This window comes from Oreochromis niloticus, linkage group LG5 (assembly GCF_001858045.2).
Source record: "Oreochromis niloticus isolate F11D_XX linkage group LG5, O_niloticus_UMD_NMBU, whole genome shotgun sequence".
Lineage (NCBI taxonomy): Eukaryota > Metazoa > Chordata > Actinopteri > Cichliformes > Cichlidae > Oreochromis > Oreochromis niloticus.
The window spans coordinates 8,764,201-8,787,454 of record NC_031970.2 but is presented as its reverse complement, the minus strand read 5'-3'; the positions used below and the strand labels follow the sequence as shown (position 1 = coordinate 8,787,454).

Sequence of the window (23,254 nt, the reverse complement as noted above, 5' to 3'; positions counted from 1 at the left end):
TATGGCTATTTTATGACTTGTTAAAAGGTATTCAAATTTCAGAAGATTAATTTTGCACATCCCCCCCAGCTCTGCATGAAATAAATCATGTCTAACAAGCCATCCTGATGATAGGATATGAAACCAGCAACAGTTTAAATAATGACCTCAGTCTGTGTTTCATTGTGACTTCTGATAAATGGCTTGATGCTGCTTATTGAAAGCACTGGTGTTGCCATGCATCTGAGCAGCGATTAAAAGTGGGCGTTGGGGCAGACTCGACTCAAAGTTTTGCCTGTAGCACAGAAAGATGAATTTCCCCTGATAAGTCGGTGCCCCTCGTGAAGAGTATTAGTGTCAAGACTGTCTGGCAGAAGGTGGATGAGGTGAGGAGCCAAATGACTATATGCACAGCTGCTCCCAGGCAGCAGGGCTCCAGCTCATCCATCAGCTGCACTGCTAACTCATCCCCATGCATCCCCAAACACATCAGCTAAACTAGTCTTCTGACCTGGGGATACTTCATAATGTTTCTTGATGGTTTGTGCACAAAAACTTGCAAAGCTTCCTAAAGCATAGGTATAACATTTAAAGCTTTAATTGATTTTGATTTAGGGTTAGGATGCCTGCACAGTACACACATGGAAACAAAACGAGTTTAGTGTTTTGGCCTTTTTATGATGCCACCAAGCACTTCATCAACTACTCTAATTTCCTTACACTTTTCTCCTCCTTACAAGCCAGCAGAGGATGCGGAGCCTGATAACACATCCCTTCATGTCCTAGCTTGTCTCAACATGTCTTTTATTCCTCTCCTTCACTCCAGCCTCATCCTCCATCTCTTCTGTTCGTGTGACTTTGTAGTCTAGATTTGGCATTGGGGATTCAAGCTCTGTGACTGCACTTTGCCGTGACAGTATGCAGATCAGAGCTTTCCCGAAGGTGTAATGCCGTACGGTCTGTCAGAAATGTCAGTGGTTGCTTTGGAGCTACACTGCTTGAGCAAGGAAAAAAAGCACTGTGTTCTTGATTTATCTTATGATAACTACAAATAATTTAAATGACTACTATGCAAAATCCATGAATAGATGAGACGGTTAATGTGTTGTTTGACTTCAGGCAGACATGTTTTGAAGAACTTCTTGTTCTCCCAACAGAAATGGCAGCCATTCGGAAGAAGCTGGTGATTGTTGGAGACGGAGCTTGTGGGAAAACATGTCTTCTCATTGTTTTCAGTAAAGATCAGTTTCCCGAAGTCTATGTCCCTACTGTGTTCGAGAACTACATCGCTGACATCGAGGTTGACGGAAAACAGGTTTGTGCTATTTACACTAAAACTGACTCGATTAAAGTGATGGTGTCTCTCGTCATGAACACAGAAATGCTTTTCAATTATTTAGGCTAATTATAGATTTAAGAACATGAGAGTGTAAGTAAAGCCCAATCCCCCTCAATTACTGCTGCTACTGTCAACCTTTCCAATCTCTCACACCAGATAGTTTGCACTAATGTTGCCAGACGTACCATAAACACTTGAGGTTTTTGTTTGTTTGTTTGTTTGTTTGTTTTTTAAGTAGTTGACCAAAGTAGGCTTCTAATTATGATGATGCAACTGCTGGCTGAGAATGCAAGTGTGAAGTGGATTTTATAATATTTCAGGAGCTAGCTTTCTGAAGGACTACATTAAACTAAATTAAAACAGGCTACAGGCACCAGTTGAAAATTAAGAAGATACATTTTTCTTTATTGCGGTGTAAATATAATCTTGGTTTCCACAAATTACAAAAAAAATATCAACACTTAATTTTTTTATTGTGGTACTCTGAAAGAGTAGTGACCCTATTAGCCAGACAAGAGATAATGTGATATCTACACCATTGTTTACGTGTGTGTGTTTTTGCTTCTGGACAAGAGCTGCATGCACAGCCTTAAACAAGAGAAAACAAACCTCTGTAGTTAGTTTTTTGTGTGTGTGACGTCTTGGATCTGAGTCATGGGAAGGTGGTGAGGGTCTAGTTTGAACTGCAGATGGCTCGTTATGTCCAATCGTTTTATTTTTTTCTCGAGCCAACCATCGCTACACCACTTGGCAAAACAGGAAATGACTCTACTTCCCAGCTTCCTGTTCAGACTGGGAACAGGGATGTCTCTTAGCAATCCCATTCCTTCCCTCAGGATCACCATCCTCGTGCTACTGCCTGATAAACGTGCCTCACTTCCTGTCCTTGTCCTGGCTGCACTTAGGTGGAGGTAGGCAGGAGGTTAAAGCTCATGTTCTGGACAGGAAATTTAAAGTTAGGGATCCATGATGGACATCAGATTAGAAAGGGATCATTTTGGAAAAGATGTGAGTGTCAAGTCCTTGAGTGTCTCTATGGAGGATGACCATCCCATCAGATTTAGCTTCTTACACAACAGGATGGATTAGATTTGTGTTCAGCCCCAAATTTTTAGCTCCTCAACCCCACCCCGTGAGGCAAAGATACTCTCATCGTCAGCGGACTGAGCCGATTCCATAAATAGCTGGGGGGTTTGGGGTCTTTTTCCTCTGTCTTTCCCTACCTGAACTCTGCAGCTTACAACTAGTCCAGTGGGAACATAAAGCTCTGGTTGCTCATGCAGTCTCAACAGTGTTTGGCCACCTCCCACCTTCTGCCTCTGCAAACCTCTATTTTGGGACTGTTAACTGATTTTTGTGCTTTCTGTGGGCATACAAAAATCTGTCTTTCAGCAAACTTCTGGTATTTAAACTTTGCAAAAGTTTTTTTTTTTTTTTTTTCCAGCTGACTCCAATGAGTCAGCTGAAGAGCAAACTCAAGTGAAGCTTGGCTGTTGATGCCTTTAGAGGGAGACACACTAACCGGTTTGATGGTTGCTAATCTCTCACTTTCCCTAATTGAATTAATCAGTGGTGTGATGGGATGAGCCCAGTCCCCAAGTTCATTTCCACAACACTGACAGCCTTACACAACTCACACAACTAACAGACTTACAGTACGAAGCCCTGATTAGGTCAGAGCTGCTGGGGTGATTTTAAAAAAATGAATTCACTGCAAACAAGGAAGGAAGCGTGGGTAACACTAACAGATCACAAGTTAAGATGAAGAAAGTAGTTGTAGCCAGAGGGAAAAGCGATACTATGTCAGATACTTCCAGCATTGTTTGGTTCCCCATATTTAAACCTCCAGCCTTCGGGAAGATTACTCAGACGCTCCACATGCCTCAGGATTTCTGCGTCATTGAGCAGAAGTGATGTCATGACTGGTTATCTGCTGTATTCATCTCCATTAGTGGGCAACGGTATGTTAACTGTTTACAAGATAAGTCTGTGTTTATAAAGATGAGTAATATTAAGGAGCAAAACTGCATTTGTTCTCTGTTCCGGATGAATCTGTTTTTTTTTTTGCAGATTTGATGTGTTTTGATGCTGTGTTTTTTCCAGGTGGAGTTGGCATTGTGGGATACCGCAGGCCAGGAAGACTACGACAGGTTGAGACCTCTCTCTTACCCCGATACAGATGTCATCCTGATGTGCTTCTCCATTGACAGCCCAGACAGTTTAGGTGAGGAAAGAATAATGTAGAGTAGTCATATTACAAATGATGTATAACGAAACTTATATTCCATTAAAATGATCTTTCATGAACATATTGCTCTATCTTACATAACCAAACCTAGGTCAAATAAGCGAGGGAGGGTCCTTGTAAAATACCCTAATATACTTGATGGGAAGTGGGATTAATGCAGCTGAAAACATCTTTGCCTCAAGGAGGTTGCAGAGCAATCCATCATGAGAAGCGTTCTGCACTGTGACTCTGCACTGCTTGTCCTCTTTTTGTAGTTCTCCTTCCTATACTGAGTATTTCAGCTCACTTCTTGTCTTTCCTGGGACAGAAAATATCCCTGAAAAGTGGACGCCTGAGGTGAAGCACTTCTGTCCCAATGTTCCCATCATCCTGGTGGGGAACAAGAAGGACCTGAGGAACGATGAGCATACACGGAGAGAGCTAGCCAAGATGAAGCAGGTACAAAGGCCCCTGAAGGTCAATGAACAGTGGAATGAGCTAATCTGATGCAGGTAGAGAGCTCTTGAAATCTCAGGCACTAAAAGGCAGTGGATATGTGCTGGGTTGAAACATTTTATTTGTGAGGATTTTGTTTGACATATTTAGGCACATGTTATTGAGCCTTAAGGTACTGGTTAAAAAATAAAAATAAAAAAGGGTCATATAGCACTACCATCCTGTGAACGTTTGCAGTCTCACATTTATTTCTAAAGAAGCTGCATGACGGATGACGTTAATCTTGCTTTTCCTGCTTTACCAGCGTACTCAGTTTAAGAACTGTCAGCTTATAGAAACACTGAAGGCCTGTGTGTAGAAATGGAAAATTCATTATTGTACAGGGTTTCAACCACATGTTTACGACATTACACCACCAGTGTATTAACTACAGCATCAATCTCACAGCTTACTGACAGTGACGGGACTTTTCTTAATATTTTTCGACCACATCAGAACTATGACAGGACAGAAATGTTCTAATCCAGAACAGCATGTGAAAAGCAGAAGCCTCAGATGGCTGTACAGTCAGAGCATGAAATATGATTCAGGGAAGCTGGTTTAATTTGTCACCGAGTATGAACGCTTATCGCAAAACACAGCGTTTGTACTGCAAAGAAGATATTATGTAATTGGACACTTTCTATCAGACAAAATTGAAAACAAAAATGAGAGAAGGCAGCAGGAGGAAGAATCCCTCTTCTAGGATTGGCATGCAATAATTTAGAGTAAGAAAGCAGTAAGAATAGAAAAGTTGAAATATAGAAAATCACAATGTCAAAAATGTCACTTTCAATAACAAGTTAAAGCATGTGTCTCTATGAAACTGATTTCATAAGATGTAAAAGATTTCAATTTGCTAATCAAAATATACTAGATGAGCTTTTCCTGTCTGTAGAAATCAAGACATCAGTTGTCAGTTCAAGAGTTTGACTCTTACATAATAAAACAGACTTTGGTTTGATATTTGTAAGATATGTGATAAATGGCTTAGACATAAAGCCATAAACTTGAGTCCTTGATTCCAAGATTTCGTCGGTTTGGTAAATGAGTCATGCCAAAAAGGCGGTGAGAGGCACATCAAACTCTGCTTATGCTTTTGTTAATAAGTATTATGGTAGTGAGGGGTGTTTAGACTGTAGCTGGCAATGATCAGTGTCTTAGTGTATAAAATGATTTTGTTTTATCAGCAGTTCAAATGCAAAAATACTCAGTTTACTGTCACATATATGACAAAAAAAGCAATAAACAGCAAAAAAAAGCCTTTTTTTGCATGAAAAATAATTCATGTTCTAAGTACAGTAACATCAATAATTTTGTATTAATTCTGCTTATGGAATTACTTATTTTTGACTGATTGTTAGTGCTCTAATTTCACTTTAAAAGGGGGGAAAAAATCAAGGATCTCCTTTGTGATATCATGATTTTCCCTGGAAAGTAAACTGCGCTCTCCTTCTTTTCTCAGCACTTTAATTGAGTCCCTAATGGTGTCTGATCTAACCCTGCAGGAGCCAGTGAAGACAGAAGAAGGCAGAGACATGGCTGGTAGGATCAGCGCTTTTGGCTACTTGGAGTGTTCTGCCAAGACAAAGGATGGTGTGCGGGAGGTGTTTGAGATGGCCACAAGAGCAGCACTGCAGGTCCGCAAGCGCAAGAAGAGAAGTGGCTGCACGGTGCTGTGAGCAGTCCAGACACCATCAAATCAGCTGACCAATTGGAGAAAAATAACACACGAAAAAGGACTGACCTATTACCAAATGGATCTTTGTACTGTATCTCACATTTCATGACAAAGACAGGCAGATGAATTGAACATAAACAAACCTAATACAGGAAATGAACTATATTATATCTGTGGCTAGAAATTGATGTTTCCGTATTGATTTGCTTTTGTCCCTCCCAAAATCTGTCTTGACACTTTACACTTTTTTTTTTTTTAAACTTGGCTTTGGTAGGTGCACATTTGTATGCAATATTGTTCTTCACAAGCTTCTCGGGCAAGTGGCATAATTCTTAGCTTGTATAAATCTTTATGAGTAGTTCCCAGTCTCGTCAAGCAGGCAGTTCTGTTTCACTGTAGCAGTAGCGATAGAGAATTAAAGATGATATCTTTTGACCATAAGAGCTAGTGCCTTTTTTAAGTTTATACACCACCGTCTGTTTGTCGGCGAGCTTGCATTTCGGCTGAGGACCCCGTCATTGTACTGTAGCTCATTTTACAGTGTTGTCATTGTGAAACCTGAGCAAAGCCGTAACTAAAGGCTTTCAGTGCTCGTCAAGTTAAGCACAATAAATGGTTGCTTGTGTCATTTTTTTTTGTTGGTATGAAACATCAGTTTCCCCTTCTCCATTATGAGCCCACTCACATCGAGGATAAAGAAAGGCAGCTGCTTCTGTAATGTAATGTGTCAACAAAGGAGTGTGCTTCCCATTCTGCATAAAATTATTCACATTCACCCCTCGTAATTGTTGCTAGAAGCTAGATGGGAGGGGAGGGAGAGGTGGCCAACTGAGACGCAAGCCAATATGACTCAACTATGCACAATAGCTGTTAGGACCAACAGGGAGATGAGACAAGTGAAATCACATGTAGGCCACGGCCTGGTGAACCCTCCCTTGTTTGTTTATAATGAGTGACTGAGTTCAGCTCTTTTTGCTAAGTTAACTGGTTACACCCGTTATTGGAATCTTGTTTGTGATACTGGTTAGCCCAGTCATGGAAATCGCATCCTGTTAGGCTGGATCTTTCCAGTTGGACGACATTCTTTACATGTCTGAGAAGAGCCACAGTGTGTGTGAGTGAGTTTTTTGTTGTTTTTTTTCCTGGTGCCTTCTTTGTTCTGGTGTGCCTTTTTCGGTTGTTCTCTCCCAGACCAGATGGACTAGCTGCTGAATGTCAAGCTGATACTCACTGACAAGGTCAAGAGTGACCGTTCTGACATGTTTTTTCCAAGGCTTGGTTCTTTAAATAGATCGATGCATGGTAAAATGTGTTATTTGATGTATGCCATCATCGTTTTTTTTTTTAATTTTGTGGATGACACGTCTTTATCTTGGCAGATGAGCAAAAGAAGTTTGATTTAAGTTCTTGCATCATGTGAAAATTACAAAATGGTTGATTGAGAAAACATCTGTATGCAACCATTTCCTTTGATGTTTTACTTAAAAAAAAAAAAAATCAGTTATAACCTATAGGATGGAATTTAAGCTCACTCTTTGGAAAAATACTCGGCATTTAAGGATGTAATTAAATTTTAGTTCACTAGGACATGTCAGATCGTCTGTCTGGTATCTCTATTTGCTCATATCCTCGCAGCATACTCTACTGAACTTCACCTGATAATAGCTTGATATTCCTGAAAGGCCCCCACCGACTGTCCTGAGGCACACTCTTTCACACCACTGTTGCTCAGTCATCTACTTTACATGTCCACTGGTTGCATGAAGGGTGGATTTCTTAATATACGTGGCAAAAACAAAATCATATGTGTTGCATGCAGCCTTCTTCCAATTCCATTAAAAGCGTCAAACCTACCAGTTGGCAAGGTATCTATATCTATTATTGTAAAACTGTGTGTAATGCAAATTTAAACCCTCTGCTGGTGAAGCACATAAAGGATGCTTTAAATGAGCGGGCCAGCAAAGAGGCTACAGCTGAGACGAGGTGTTGTGATTGTTTTAGCCGACAAACGCACACAAGCAACGTACTAATGTTTTATCCACCCTCCAATCTTTAGAGGGTGGATGCTACTTTTAACTCGGGACTCTGTGCACTAATATGGACAACAAGCACACCATTTGGGCAAGGGTAAACATTCATATCTCTACAACTTCTTATCAATGAAAACATTTCATAGTGGTGGCATGGTGTTGACGTGTCTTAACAAGCTCTCGCAAGGAATACTTGGGAATTAGAGATCGGCAGAGAGTTAAGTAACTTAAAGCTGGGAGTAGAATCATAACGATTGAAAACGTTCCCATAGAGCAGCGGAGGAGCTAGTGTTGAACATATCACTAAGAGCATGTACTATACTGATGTTCATGTGTATGCCAATAATGTCCCGCTATAAAATGTCCTTGCTATAATTGATGCATGCATGAGAAATCCATGGGTCTTACAGAAGCACTAACATCGCACACCTCTTTGGGAACAGCTTCAGCTCAGTGTTGTGCAACTTTTGTTTCTCTCTCTGGAAGTATTTGAAATGAATTAAAAGGATCCAGATTTCTATAAAAGCTAATTGTAATAATGCTTTGTAAACAGAAAGTGTTGTAGTGAACATTTGAGCTGAAGTGAACATGAACATTGTTAATAAACTATTTTTGCGAATAGACAGACCAGTCTCCTCAGTCCATTCTTGAACAGGACGATGCTGCTAAAGGAAATGATCAGGCACCACGGTGTAATATAATATACAGCAGATCAAAAAGTCAGTTTATTATTTTTTAAAGTTTTGAATTGACATAAGTCATAAGACATACGGTGATAAATCAGTGTATTAAAATGATCTTCCATTCTTTTCCCGTCCGTAGGAAATTTTAGCATTTGTACAGCCATAGTTATGTTAACTGGGCTAAATAAACAGATCAGGTAAGTGTAAAAAGCCAAAATTCACTACTTCATTTTGCCATTGTGATTAGAAACAGGAGCATTTATTGCACTTAAATATCCAAACTGCTCTTAAAAGGTTCATAAAAAGGATATGGTCTTAAAGCAGTAAGAGAGAGAATAAAATAAAAGACTGACACTTGCTATGCATTCAAATGGCTTTAAATCTATCTATCGCAGACGCTATGTCCAAATTTAGAGGAAATGTTAATGCTCATTTTTCCACCCAGGGTCCACAAACTGCTGAATGGCACTCTCCTCTGGAACAGGACCTACAACAAGTGTAGAAAGACAGAATTTTTTTTAAAATTTTTTTAAAGAATACTCACTGGGAAAATGTTTTTTTCCAAATGCTTTTACATTTTAAGGTTTAAACCTGCAACTACTGACTGCAGCAAATAAAGCCTAAAGTCTGGAGAAAAAGACACATGCAACTGTCGAGTCTACTGTCTGTTGCAGTCCTACTGAGGCTAAAGCTGTACTCACATTCAGAATCCATGCTGATTTTCAGCGTCGCCAGTCTAGACACAATATCATCTTCCCCTTCCGCGTCGCTGAAGTCAAATCCAGTGTAGCCCTTCTCCTTCACACAGTAGCTGATGAACCTGTGAACAAAAAAGCAAAAATTGAGGAAACGTGAGTGAGAAATGCTCAAGAAATGTGCACTCCCTGTTAACTGGGCAAATTTGATCTGTGGAGTGAAACGCTGTTGTACATCCCAAAAACTCCAAAATTGCAACAAAGTGAACAATTTGAGGTTGTTTTGTCAGCTGCTAACAATGAGGTTTCACTTTCAGTAATCACTGTGTTTACTCAGTGCCTCCCAAAACATCTTGTCTGCTCTTACTTCTCCCATGTTGGGTCCTTCTTGAGGATCACAGGGTTTCCCACCACTATAAGCAGGGACCTGGCTCTCGTCAAGGCTACGTTGAACCTCTACAATTGAATACATATACATATATATATATTAAAAAAAAAGAATATATTAGTAATTTATTCAACCATTAAAGAAGCAGCAGGCTTTCTTATAAGTTTAAATGATGTGACAAACTTTTTCATTTGACAGGAATCCAATATTGAAGTCTGTGTCCATCTTGACATAGTTGATGCTGCTACGGACGGTGGAGACCATAATGATCTTCCTCTCTTGTCCCTGAAACTCCTCCACAGAGCCGACCTGATATTATAAAACAGAGGGGGGGAAAAAAACAGTAGAAAAAGTGCACTTTAGCATCTAATAAAACTTTAATCTTATAACTGTTAAATGCATCCTCAATAATTAAATTACACTTCTGATTAGAAATAAACAGCAGATCAATCTTTTGATTACATTTTATTAAAACAATTTAGAAGTCACTGTAAATGAGCATCTTAGGTTTGCATGGGGGCATCTAACCATATTAACTGACACACAACGTTTACAGCAGAGCTGCTAACCTTCAGCTCTTTGAGATCACTCCAGCGACTCAGTGCTGGGACAAGTCTCAGGGCCTTCCGGATTTTCTCAACCTGTTAGCAAAAAGAAAAGCAGTCATGGGAAGTTATGAATGAACCAAACAACCACCTTTTATCTTCAGTCATTTAACACGAATGTGCACCATGCATATTCACTTGTTTTCTGTAGGGGGCGATTATTCCGATGTCTGTTGCAGACAGTTTGGGGAGACCCTTCTTTCCTTGCGTTTCCATCAGTTTGGTGAGGTAGTCGATCAGGACTTCAATCTCAGACACGTTGAAGAAAGACGGACTGTTCGCCTCTCTCTCATCTTTGCCCATCACTCCATGAAAGATCACTGGAAAACCCTGTAATGGGGTACCACTGTCAGTTATTCTTGTTAAATATGGTTTAAATACAATTTGGCGACTGACTCCTTAGTGAAATTAAAAATGTGAATTAAAACTACACATGAATTGTACACGTGAGCACTCCCATAATGTCTATGAAGTTTTAAGAAAAGTTACTTAGTACTTTTACAACATGAGTTGTTTTCATGTTTTACTGTCTACTTTGTTTCAGCCATGAACCTTCTCTTTGATCTTTTTTCTTCCATCTTCAGCATCCTTTATCCAAAATATATCCACTATCCCTCCTCTGGACATCTCCAAACCAAACCCCTGCAAACTTAGTCTCCAAAACCATTCAACCAAACTTGTCCCTCTGTATATATTCATTTCTAATCTGGTCCCTCATGTCCCAGCAACCTCCAGCTTGGCCTCCTGTCTCCACCCACTCCACCCTGCCTGCGCCCTCTTCTTCACCTCTCTTGTGCACTTTCTTGTTGCTTTGCATAGACGAGACCCATCTCACCCAGCTTCACTACTTCTGCTCCCTCTCATTCAAACACGTCATCTATCTTGCTTCTGCTGACTTTAGCATACCTCCACCTTTCCTCTACTCACAAATCACAGTGTTGTCCCTGAACATCACAGTCCTCTTGTGTAACCTCAGTTGTCAGCAGAGGCTCAGAGCTAATCCCTGATGTAAACCCACCTCCACCTTAAACTCATCTGTCACTCCCACACATTTCACTAGTGTTTCACTGTTCTCATACACGTCCCGCACCACCCTCACATACATCACTGCCAGTCTTGACTTCCTCATTCAGTACCACAGTTCCTCTCTTAGCACCCTATCACATGGTTTCTCTAGATCCACAGACACAGTGAAACTCCTTCTGACCTTTTCTATACTTCTCTGTCATCACTTTCAAAGCAAACATTGCATCTGTAAAGCTCAGATGCACTTTACTATTTTATTTATTCATGTTCATCACAGTTTTTTTTATTTTTAAATTAATGTATGATGAAATCAGAGTTGACAAATACACCTTTGCATCTAATCATGTGCTTTGTGGATGACTTAGGGGAACAAAAAAACCCAAAACAAAACCAAACAAGCAAGCAAAAAAAACAAACAAAATAAATGAAATGTTCCTGAGACCTCACCTTCTTCGGGAGGTATTCCCAGTTGCAATAGGTCTCACGCTCCCATTGGTCAGCAAACACCTGCAGTTCATTTTCATAGAACAACTCATTGGGGATTTTCAGAATGGCACTGTGTGACCTGAGTGAACAGGAAGGAAAAAGAAGAACAATAAAAAAAAAATGATGAAGCATTATTGGTGATTAACACAGCAGCACAAGTAAAAAATTGCTTCGACAAGCAACAGCTGAGAGACCCACCTGTAGTTTCGCAGCAGTTTGGTGACAAAGCGAGTGTCAAAATGCCCGTCTGTATTTTTCTGATATAACGAATTATGTCTCATCAGCCTCTCCAGTAGAGAAAGCCCTAGAGAGCATTCATGATACAGATTTGAATTCATGTTAATCTGAGAAAAACTCAAATAACTGAAGCAACACTAAGCATTCATTTGATCCTAAACTATTGCCAGTGAAAACAGCCAGGGATACACAGTGATGCAACTAACACCATCTGATCAGAAAGAAAAGAAAATGAGACCACCGGACTTACCGAGTCCATGTTCTATTGCAAAAGGAGATCGAAGGATTGGTCCCAGCTGCTTAGGATCTCCTGCCAGCACCAGCTGACCTTTCTCTGCATCGAGCAGACCTGTGAAACAACATAAATGAGTCTGTAACAAGGTGCATCAATTTCAGCACTTGCAAGTTATAACCTTTAATCACAAGAACCGATTTACTGAGGGAGTGTAATGTGTAAGAAAAAATTAATTTACTACTGCTCTGACTTAAGGTCACATATATATTTTGAAATTTGCCGTGCAGAGTTTGTAAGCTGTAAAAGTCTTAACCCATACATTTTATTTATTTATTTATTTATTGTACAGCCTTTAGCTAGCTTTGGAGAACACAAAATTCTACAAATGCTAATTATATTCTGTCTGTACTGATGAATGTCACACTGAAAGCTGTGTGCTTTCAGAGAAGGCACATGTGTAAAGCAGCTGGGATGTGGATGAAGTTCTGTAATCAGATAAGTCTATGATAGACGCATGAAAGGTCCATGTACTGCATTAATACCAGATTTAATGGAATAAAACACATTTAAACAGAAAGTTGGATGTAAGAATTTCAGCTTCTTCAAGGTTTCACAAAAGACTTTATTTATGTAGCGCCAATTCAACAAAAGTCCCCACAAGGCGCTTTATATCGTAAGGACCTTGAGGCGACAATCACACAGCCCCCTATGAGCAAGCACATGGCAACAGTGGGAAGGAAAACTCCCATTTTGCAGTCTGAGAGTGAAGCGTTGTGTTAGGATACTTGGGTCCTATCTGGTCTTTGAGATTTGAATTTCACAGAGAGCCAATAAAGAGACGCTAAAAATGGGAGTAATATTGTAATAATGTAACAAGCTTTTCAGTATCACTCACGGATCTGAATGTTTCTCATTTTAACGTGCAAATGAATGAAGGCAGTCCTACATATTTGCTTAGTGTGCATGGTGAAGGACATCATGATGAAAAACATGTAGTTCAGACATTCATGGTTTACCTGCAATAGCAATGACACACTCTGGCTCTACAGCTTGGCCTCCCTCATCCACAAACACATGCGAAAAATGGCCAACTGGGATCCCTCCAGACACAAGCCTCACAAAGACACAAACACACAGCAGCATGATCAAGTGCAGCATGGCTCATAACACGAAAAATGTGCCAAATGTCAAAGGGTGTTTAAAAACACATCATAATGGATACTTTACATGCCACCCACTGGCTCTTACCTGCCAGCTGTGACCATAGTTGTAACTACGACTTTGTACTTCATCGTAACCTCTTTCTGTGGAGGCACAAAGCTGTCTTTGCTCTTGTCCCAGTTACAGTATTTCTGAAAAAAAAAACACACAAAAAAAATATGAGAACGTAACCTTTTGTTCAGCTTTCCCATAGTGATTACAATCACTGATTCCTCAATGTGATCATGAGGAATCTAGTGAAAATGCGGGCCTATTTATGGGGCTTGCTGAGACAAGCGAATGCAATGGCACTCTATTTCACATGTAATTTTTAAACATTATGGGCTGTGTTTACATATGGATACACAATTAGTCCATATGTAGCCCATAATGATTGCTGAAGTAAATATAACACTTGATGCTCACCAGGAGACTCTTGGGGATGCTGTTTGGGTCTCGGCTGTTGGCGTACACGCGGTAAATCTGATGAGAATCCATGTTTACTTTTAGTCTTTCACAGAGCAGGTCGCATGCACTGTTTGAAGGTGCACAGGCGAGGATGTGGGCTGATGGATCTGCCTTGCTGACCTGACAAGACGAGCAAAATAAAAGTCATTACTTAATAATAACAGGCTTGTGTGCGAAGACATAACATGGTTTATAGGGAGCCACAGGCCTTTGCCTCACACCCAGCAGGACCCGGGCTGCGGCTGTCACTTATTTCAGAAAGGCACCTAACCTCGCAGATGTGCACAGAATTCAAAGTACATTGCACCAAGGACATACTATAGGACTAATACAGTGGCTGTAAGTACAAATTTCTGAGAAACAGTTACAACATCACGGATAACATCACAAATTACAGCATTGTTAAATTTTGCAAGCCCTTTAAGTTAAAGTTCTGTTTCCAGTTTTTTTAGTGTTTCCTGAAGTGAATCAATTCCAAAATATCCCACCATTTACCCAGTTGAGAGTCACTGTGGGGCTGAAGCGGATCCTAGTTGTCATAGAATGAAAAGCAGCTCACACCTTGTACAGTTTGCCAGTCTTTTGCAGGGCAGTGAGATAAACAACTGTTCACACTAATATTCACCCATGTGGGCAATTTAAAAATCACCAATTAACCCAACTCACAAATGTTGTTGGACTGTGGGAGGAAGCTGGAGTATCCAGAGAGAACCCAGTCAAGCATGGACAGAGCATGCCTACTCCAGGACCTTCCTTGCTGTAAAGCAACTGTGCCAACTGCCACATTTGTTGGCAATGTAAAATCTCTAAATTTAAAGTGCTAATACTCATAATACTCGAGAGCAAATAAGCAGCTGATTCAAAAAAAGAAAAATGTGTTTCTAATATACAGCGAGATATCTGGGAAATACCTTACAGGCATCCCAACACGTGCCGATTCCTATACAAAATCTGTCTGGCAAAGAGAAATATTACTTGTGTAAGTAACTTATATGTTATTGGTATAGATGCAGGGTGGCAGGGTAGAGCAGGGCACCTGTTAACTGGAAGGCTCATGGTTCGATCCCTGGCTGCAACCCAAAGTAGGGCAAGATACTGAACGTGATCGTTCGTGGAGTGTGAATATTAGACAGAAAAGCACTTAGCATAGACGTGTGAATGGGTGCATGAAGCAAGTATAAAGCACATTAAGTGCTCAGAGTAGAAAAACGCCATAAAAGAACCACCCATCAACATTTTACCCAATTTAGACCTGTGAGAAAAAAATAATAAAACACCAGCTCAAACTATGGATTAGCAAAAGATTAGTTTGATTCTGAATAATCTGCCAGTCCTGCACTGGCAACCTGTCCAGGGTGTGTCCATGACCGTTGGGATGGGCTCAAACCCTCCAGTGGTCCTGAACTGGACCAGGAATCAAGAAAATAGATGGATGGAATAATAAAGAAAAGATCAAAGATTCTACTCAAAGTAACAATATCAAATGTCTTGTTCAAAATCCAGCAGCTTTAAATTGGTTACAATGTAACAGCCAACGAAGAACGAATACGTTTTCTGGCAACTCACAAATAAGATATCTGATTAATCTCTGAAGATCTCATTCATACAGATCTTAACTACATGTGACTTTATACCTGATTGATTGCTTCAACCACAGTGATTGTCTTTCCAGTTCCAGGAGGCCCAAAAACAAGATGAGGAGCCGGTTTCGATGATCCAGCTACAATGCGTTGGACTGCAGCATGTTGCTCCGGGTTGTTTTCCAGCTGTCGATTAAACATCCTGGAAAGAGATGTAGAAATTGATTTTTTTACACTTAGCAAAAAAGGTGTGTAAATGTGTGTATAAAAACCTGCTATGCACCTTGTGCCCATTTGGTTTATGGCATTAAACCAAAGAGCAGTAATCCCTCCTGTTAATGCAACATAGTGGCTAAATGCCCAGGAAGACAACAGAGAAATGCTGCTGAGCCCACACTCTCATTTTTCAGAAGCTCACTGTTCTCCTACCACCAGTACCAGGTAGAATATACAGTAGGACACAGTACAATTCATTGTGTCCGTAACATATAACCCTACATGGCCAAGCTCCTGCAAATATAGCAGATTACTGAGACCTTATTAATGCAGCTGGTCTCTTCGATTATCTGATCAGCATCTCCTAACTGTTCCATGTTCTTATTTTAAAAGCAGAGGCGATCACGCCTTCCTTCACCTATCAGGTTGGCGGAACCTGCATGATTTATTATTGGGCTTTTTTAAAAACAACTGTAAAAAACAAAAAACTAATTCTTAAAGTTTGCCTTTTTTTTTTTTTTTAACCTTTTGCCCATTATTTGTGGTCTGTTTTTCTTCTATTATATGTGTATAGCAGTTTGTATGTATTAATGAAAGACCATGCGTTAGCATTTCTGAGGATCTACACTTATCTTCACTTTTGTGTTTTTATCCAAAACTGTGAAGCACTTTGTAACTTTTTAAAGGTGCTATACAAATAAAGTTATTATCACTATTGTCATTAAATGTGGTTACGTTTTTGCATTTATAGATGATGCAGTGCATACAAATAGGCACCAGACCTGAGTTTAGGCATGGGCACACTAGCCACTGCTGCACCCGATGGAAACAGCACCTCCTCAAGTTGATGTTTTACTGCCAGGTCCACAGCCCTGTGTTGTAGCTTCAAAGGGTACCGGTTGAGAGTAAACTCCACATTAAACTTCATATTGCTGATAAAGAGCTGCAACAACCTGAAATGATTGAAAAGTAAGTAACAAGTTTCTCATTGTGGGTTCTTATTCAACATATCATTATTCTAGCTCGTACTTTTTTGAGAAACCCAGCGTCACACTGTCCAGTTCTACTCTGTGAACATATCCGGTATACACAGTAATGGGCTGGACGGTGTCCTCAGATTTGGATACTCTCAGACAATCTCCTCGAAGCACAGATGGCCGATTCTCAGCGACACCAGGAACCTGTCGGACGACATCGATGTTGGGCCATTCGTATGTTTTATAAACATAACTACAATTCTGCAGGTGATTCAGATGCGTAGATATGACAAGCTAAATAAACAAATCTGTGTAGGAGAACTAGATCGCAAAATCATTTGTACAAGTAAAATGTGAGGAAAGTCATCTAGCTCCTTCATTAAGAATACAATGTCCCAAACAACTAAAATGCATTCTGAAGTTAACTGCCAAGAAGCACAATTTACAAGTGAATTCAGTGCTTCAGAGATGCCAGCTGCTCCAGCAAAAATAGAGCCACCGCAAACACAGAGCATAGCAGACGGTGTTCTAATTAAAATCTCTTTACTCTGAGTTTCAGGAGTTTTTTGTTGCCTTGGTCTTCGGTCATGGTTTGATTGTGGAGATCATACTTTCGGATGTCAACCTCCATCTGTATCTCTTCAAGGTGCAGCAGGAGGTGAAACCGATGCGAGTAGTTCTTCATCTTTAAGGGACAACTGAGGAGACCCCTGGATGTCAGTGCAGAGGTAAATGGTGCATTTAACATTGAGTTAGTTCTATAAAATACTCATCACAGAAAATGCATAGCTGGTTGTAATGAATTGGGTGATTTGCTTACTTCACTGATGCAAGTTTCTGTTTGGCAGTTGGAGAGAGGTACTCGGAGTCTTCCATCCTTCGTTTAGCCAAATCCTTCAGGTCATTATGATACTTGTAGTCTCCTAATTTCACTGCCATCTTCAAAGGCACAACAGAACTGCAGAAGAAGAAAACAAAACACCACATGGCTGTGATCAGTTTCAGAAGACACAAGGTCGGTAAACCCTCAGGGACAACTTGTTGATCTAAAGTACAAGTCAGCAAAAATGCTTCAAACTACTTTGTACAATCAGTTTTGAAATTCATTACCTGTCAGGTGGTACTCCATCTACTATAATGGTGTCAACAGGCTTGTAAGCAGCCACCCGAAATGGTTTATAAGGAGCCACAGGCCCTAGCTCCACAGCCAGTGGAGTCTGGGCTGCAGCTTCTATCTCCCTGACAATGCAGAAGGGCACCGATCCAGGCAAATCTGGGCAGAACTCGAAATACATTGTGGCAGGGAAATATCCATAGTGGTTCAGAATGTACTTAACCTTAACTTCATAGCTCTCTCCTGGAGAAAAAAAAAGGGAAGAAATTGTGAACATTAGCCAGTTTATTTCTCTCATTTCTAAAGGCAGAGAAGAAGTCCTCGATGTCTCACCAGGACAGAGGAACAGCGGAGATGCTCTGGTCACTCTCCTCTCATCCTCTAGAGTGAAACAGCGGATCCTGTGCAGGGCAGTGTAGTACGTCAAGTGGATGCAGTCAGTGCCTTTATTGACAATGTGGAACCTGACAACGAACGGCTCTCGCAGGCGATCCACAGTGAACTGAACCTTCCCACCGCTCTCCACGGGGTCTGATGTGATCTCGATGCCGCCCTTATCAGCCGTGAGCTCTTTCCTGCAGGCGAAGCAAGATCAGGCTGCAATTTTAACAATGACAAGACGGTGCCAAATCACTGAAAAACCAGTGTACCTGGTAAATAAAACATAATGTTTCATCAACCCCACTTCTCCCATGACTGTCTGCTATTAAACAGGTAGAAGGTAATTTAAAAAACCCTCAGATGCTCCTGAAAAGAAGCCTTTTTCCCGTCATAGTGGATTCATATCATGGATTATATGATCTTTGTGACTAAGTGATACCAGTAAATCACTGACACCCAAACTTTTTTTACACAGGAATACTTCACCACTGACTCAGATTAAAACTGCTGTGCAGTTAAAAAGTTGCACAGGACTGTATTTATGCAGGGAAGTCAAAAAAGGATCACGAAACAACAAAAGTGTAACTCACAGACAGGTTTTACAGTTCTGGAAAATTACCACAGTTGGAACCAGTTTATCCCTTCTCATCTCATTATCATCATCATCATCTTCTATCTTTTTCCTTTGACTTGTATGTCATAAAGCAAAGTGCTGATTATCAGTTCTAAAAAAAACCCCTCCTGATAAAGCCAGTTCTCATGGAGTTTTTTTTAGCTCATGTCTTGTTTTCTTTGAGTCAGTCTTTATCTTGTCTGCAGGTGGTTTAAAGTGAAGCAGAGAGACTCCTCAGTCATACCAAGAAGAGAAAGCAGCTCTCCCCTGCACTGGCCTCACTCCACGGGTTACCAATCAAATATAAAATCTGCAAGTTTCTAAAAGTTTTAATGTCATGATAAAAGTTACTTTGTTTTAACTTGTGTATCTGTATCTGAAGTGCTTGTTAAACCACTCTCGGCCACTTAAAATATGAAGAATTGTGACATAAACACAAGCACATTACACCCTTATCAATAATGTGCGCTTGCACATCACTGACAGGCAAACGCACCCTGAGTCTTAATATGGCCTCTTATTTGCTTTTATGACAAGAACCATTCTGAAACAGATGTTGAAAAATTAACTTGTTAGTGCTCTCTAATGGACAAACTGTGCAACATCATTTCTTTTGTTAAGGCCCCTCCCACTCTGCTTGTAGTTTGGTTTTTTGGGGTTTTTTTAATTTTCCTTTTCCTGTATGAGCCAGAGCAGCTGATTAGTGTTAGCAAGCATCTTACTTTAATTCAAGGGTATTCTTCTGAACTTTAAGCTGATTCTTGACACTAAGTTATCTTAAAAGGTAGCGATCATCAGCTTATATTTGTTGATGCTGATGCAATAAGAGATACATTAAAATCTTAAATAAACCAATTACATGTCAGTTACTCAATACATTTTGGCATGTAGATACGGTCAAGATCATTCGCTGAAGTTCAAACTGAGCATCAAAACAGGTCAGAAAGGTGCTTTCAGTGACTCTGAATGTGGCATGGTTAGTTTTAAAAAGTGCTGATTTTCTGGGATATTTCTACACTGCTATCTCTAGGATTTGCAGATAATGGTCTAGAAAAGATAAAATATCCGGTGAGCTTCAGTTCTCTGGGCAAAAATGCCCCGCTGATGCCAGAGGTCACTGGAGATGGCCAGACTATAAGCTGATAGAGGAAAGTAATAGCAACTCAAACAATCACTCTTTACTGAAACTGAACAACAGATGATTTGAAAAACGTTGCCTGAATTGAGGAATCTCCACTTCTGTTGTGACATTCAGACACTAGGGTCAGAATTTGGCAAAAACAGCATGAAAGCAGAGATCTATCCCATCTTTTATCAACAGTTCAGGCTGGTTGTTTATATGTAATAGCACAGGGGAGATTTTCTTTGCACCAATTTGGCACAGTGGAAATGCCCCTAAAATACTGAGATACCCCTACTGAAGATAAATCAAAGCACATCAACGTTTTTCATATTCTATAAAGTCTATAATAATAAAAGAAAGATTCTTCCATAAAAAGCAGTTAAATTTACAGATATTGTGATATATCCCATAGTTAAAAGCCGAATGGTAGATACGCATGACGATGTGATTAATACATTTGGTAATAGTTCTTGCTGTGATTGTCGCAGAAACCCCACATATGGTTTGTTGTAAAGGTCTGACTGCACTAAATCCAGTATTTTAACGGCTATAGTCACTGTTTTACATTAAAAATGATAAAATACAGAGGTGTGAAAGGGGTGCTGTCTTACTAATTATATTTTATTCCTGCACAGTTGGCATGGAACACCCATAATTTCAATGTGCACGTACAATGACAATAAAGGCATTCTATTCAATAAAATATTATCAAAACATTTTTTACAAAGCTATATATTGCCATTATATAAGCTATAATAATATGAAAGCAGAGTCCGACTGGCTGAGGGTAATTTGATAACTTGAAGCCATTACAAACAAAGTGTAAACTGACCCATCCCCATGAGCCACAATCTTTACAGATGTCTTGACATTTCCCATCTCATTACTGCCAAGTCACGCGTTTAATGGGATATTGCTCACCCATTTCACTTCTTGAACATCATCTAACAGCAAATTACATTTGACTTTACCATGTATTTGTTTTATGTCAGCTACCTTTGTGTTCTTAAATATGTCTATATTTTTGTACTGCAAAACAAATCTGTGTTCATCATCAGAACTAACTGGATGCTTCCCAACAAGCCACAATGTTCATGTCTTCAAGCTAATTTGCATTAAAAAAGTATGTCACAAGCTGTTCAGCTTGGCATTATTTTGTGTGTGTTTTTTTAATATATGGAGGATATCACAATATCTGTGAATTTCACCACTTTTGCAGTAAATAATTTTTATATCCCTTTCATATATTAGACACCCCAGAGAATAGAAAAAAACAAACAATGTTTATTTACTTCTCGTTGGGGTATCTTGATATTTTGGGGGCATTTCCACTGTACTACTACCTGAGTATTGGTGTTGACCATGTCAATCCCATTATGACCACAGTGATGGTTGCTTCCAGCTGGATAATGCACTATTTCATAAAGCTTAAATCATCTCAAACTGGTTTCTTAAACATTACAGTGAGTTTATGGTACTCAAATAGCTTCCACAGTAATCAAATCTCAATCCAATAAAGTACCTTTGGCATGTAGTAGAATGGGAGATTCACGTCAGAGATAAGCAGCAACTGTGCAATGCTGTTATGTCAACATGGACTAAAGTTGCTGAATATGTGCTATTAAAAACTAAGACAAAACGCTGTCTAGCAAGGTGTGGCTCACAAAATGGTTGGTGAGTAATTATATTTTATTAGCCATCACTGGCCGATATAAAACCCTAGTAATCAGTCTTATCTGTCCCATATATTATCCTTTGCCAGCTGGCAATATTTACAGACACACTAGCAAAAACATGTGCTCCACTTACACCTAAGAGTGGTTTAGAATCCACACCTGGGTGTCTTTTGTCTATGAAAAAAAAAAACCACAGTCATGGGAAGAACACGCAGAATTACACACACACACACGCACGCGCGCGCACACACACACACACACACACACACACACACACACACACGTAAGTACTATTCCTAGAAGGCCCTGGATTAAATCCACTATATGGTCAGGGCCTTTCCTTGTGGTGTTTGCATGTTCTCCCCGTGTCTGCATGGGCTCTTTCCAGGTTCTCCGGCTTCCTCCCACAGTCCAAAGACATGCATTTAGTGGAGTTAGTTTAACTGGTGATTTTAAATTACCCATAGGTGTGAATGTGCATGCAAATACTCGTCTGTCTCTCTGCGTTAGCCGTCTGAGAGACTGGGAACCTGTCCAGGGTGTACCTTGCCCCCAGGTGACCCTGAATCGGATAAGTGGAAGAAAATGGACGGGTGAAACTTTTTATGCAATGCTCAACATGATGTTTCTTCCAAATCTTCACGTCATATAAACCAACCAAACCAACAGGCCCTGCTCCTCTCTTGTTTTAATCTCACATGGTCTTTTGTGCGGCAACACCCTGCTTTATTGTTGTTATATCATGCACCTACATGAATAAGCAAATTCACATTCATGAGGGCGCGTCTGGGAATTAGAAAAAAACCTTTACAGCGACGATGGGATAGAGAAACATGTAATACTAACTCAAAATGCATTTTACCTGTTCACCTTCAACTTGCGAAGGATTTCTGATGCAAGTTTTTTCTTTGGGGTCAGCACAGGTGCCACAGGGGTGGAGGAGCCAGCAGGTGTCCCAGCTGGCGTCTGAGGGCCAGAGCCCAGATTCTGTGGCTGAGGGGCCCGGGGCCTCCTCCATTGGTCACAGTACACTCGAACCTACAAAAATAACAGCACAGTTCCCTGTTCTGGTTCTCTATTTTCCGGGAATGGGAACAAAACATATCCAAACTCATCCCATCATAGCACTGACTAATATATGGCACAGGGAAACTTGTACTCAATGACCATATCTTACCTGAGGTCTGGCATTAATGTAGACTTGTCCCTGCCTTATCTGGGCTTTGTTGAATTTCACAAGCGCAAAGAAAACATTGGAAAAGTTGGGATCTTTTATTCCTTTTCTGCGAACACAGGAGAAAGAGGCTGTTGGACACAAGACCGGGCATATGGGACACACGGTGTTTAAATGCAGCCTACCTGCCCCTGAATTTGGAGTTGTAGATAACTTTAAGTTCCTTTTTGCTGATGCTGGATACCCTGTCTCCCAGAAATTCAATGAAGTCCAGTCCGGATTCAAGCGAGTCTTTAAGCGACGGCATGTCGACGTGCTTTTACAGGCCGCTGTCACTGACTGCCGACTGACAGAAAGTGAGGAAGTTCATCTGCTGGAAAAGAACGCTTCTGTTTCCTGAAGTATTAATGTGACTGCTGGGTGCAAATGTGCCTCAGCAGGGAAGAAATTTCCACGTGCTGTGTATTTATGCGCAATCTATGCGCATATCCACGGTGTTTGGAAGTTTAGCAACGATTTCTTGTTCATGCTCTGGTTTAAAATGTTTACTAACTTATGTATACATCTACTACTGCGCATTTAGCGCAAAGCCCGGTTTTTGTGAACACTCGCCAACGGTCCCAGTC

The 23,254-nt window shown here is 40.3% G+C and overlaps 2 protein-coding genes and 1 long non-coding RNA gene across 3 annotated transcripts in view; 1 reads left to right on the top strand and 2 right to left on the bottom strand.

Annotated features, from left to right (window-relative positions):
- rhoca (ras homolog family member Ca) overlaps positions 1 to 8,376 on the top strand; it is a 16,432-nt gene extending 8,056 nt beyond the window's left edge. The window contains exons 2-5 of the mRNA XM_003453645.5: positions 1,137 to 1,294; positions 3,422 to 3,542; positions 3,874 to 4,004; positions 5,549 to 8,376. Coding sequence (XP_003453693.1) covers positions 1,139 to 1,294; positions 3,422 to 3,542; positions 3,874 to 4,004; positions 5,549 to 5,722 — 582 coding nt within the window. The 5' untranslated portion in view covers positions 1,137 to 1,138 and the 3' untranslated portion in view covers positions 5,723 to 8,376. The remainder of the gene's footprint in view (positions 1 to 1,136; positions 1,295 to 3,421; positions 3,543 to 3,873; positions 4,005 to 5,548) is intronic.
- On the bottom strand, positions 7,293 to 23,254 carry mov10a (Mov10 RNA helicase a). The gene is made up of 22 exons (XM_003453679.5): positions 22,814 to 23,254; positions 22,632 to 22,737; positions 22,317 to 22,492; positions 17,995 to 18,236; positions 17,658 to 17,904; positions 17,368 to 17,505; positions 17,095 to 17,257; positions 16,600 to 16,751; positions 16,353 to 16,523; positions 15,409 to 15,556; positions 13,733 to 13,894; positions 13,355 to 13,458; positions 13,123 to 13,220; positions 12,122 to 12,220; positions 11,833 to 11,938; positions 11,596 to 11,713; positions 10,261 to 10,452; positions 10,087 to 10,158; positions 9,701 to 9,826; positions 9,497 to 9,585; positions 9,136 to 9,254; positions 7,293 to 8,921 (listed from the first exon to the last, which is right to left on the bottom strand). Exons 1-22 carry the CDS (start codon positions 22,933 to 22,935, stop codon positions 8,857 to 8,859), a joined length of 3,015 nt encoding a protein of 1,004 aa, XP_003453727.1. The 5' UTR covers positions 22,936 to 23,254; the 3' UTR covers positions 7,293 to 8,856.
- LOC106098859 (uncharacterized) lies at positions 18,505 to 20,920 on the bottom strand. The gene is made up of 2 exons (XR_001225174.3): positions 19,489 to 20,920; positions 18,505 to 19,431 (listed from the first exon to the last, which is right to left on the bottom strand). It is a non-coding gene; the product is annotated as an uncharacterized LOC106098859 (long non-coding RNA).

Excerpts from the sequence above, each read along its gene's own strand:
- mov10a (XM_003453679.5), bottom strand. The coding sequence starts at position 22,935 with ATGCCGTCGCTTAAAGACTCGCTTGAATCCGGACTGGACTTCATTGAA. Across the intron at positions 16,524-16,599 it reads ACGCTGGGTTTCTCAAAAAA|GTTGTTGCAGCTCTTTATCA; the intron begins GTACGAGCTAGA and ends CAATCATTTCAG. Across the intron at positions 9,827-10,086 it reads GTGATCTCAAAGAGCTGAAG|GTCGGCTCTGTGGAGGAGTT; the intron begins GTTAGCAGCTCT and ends TTATAATATCAG.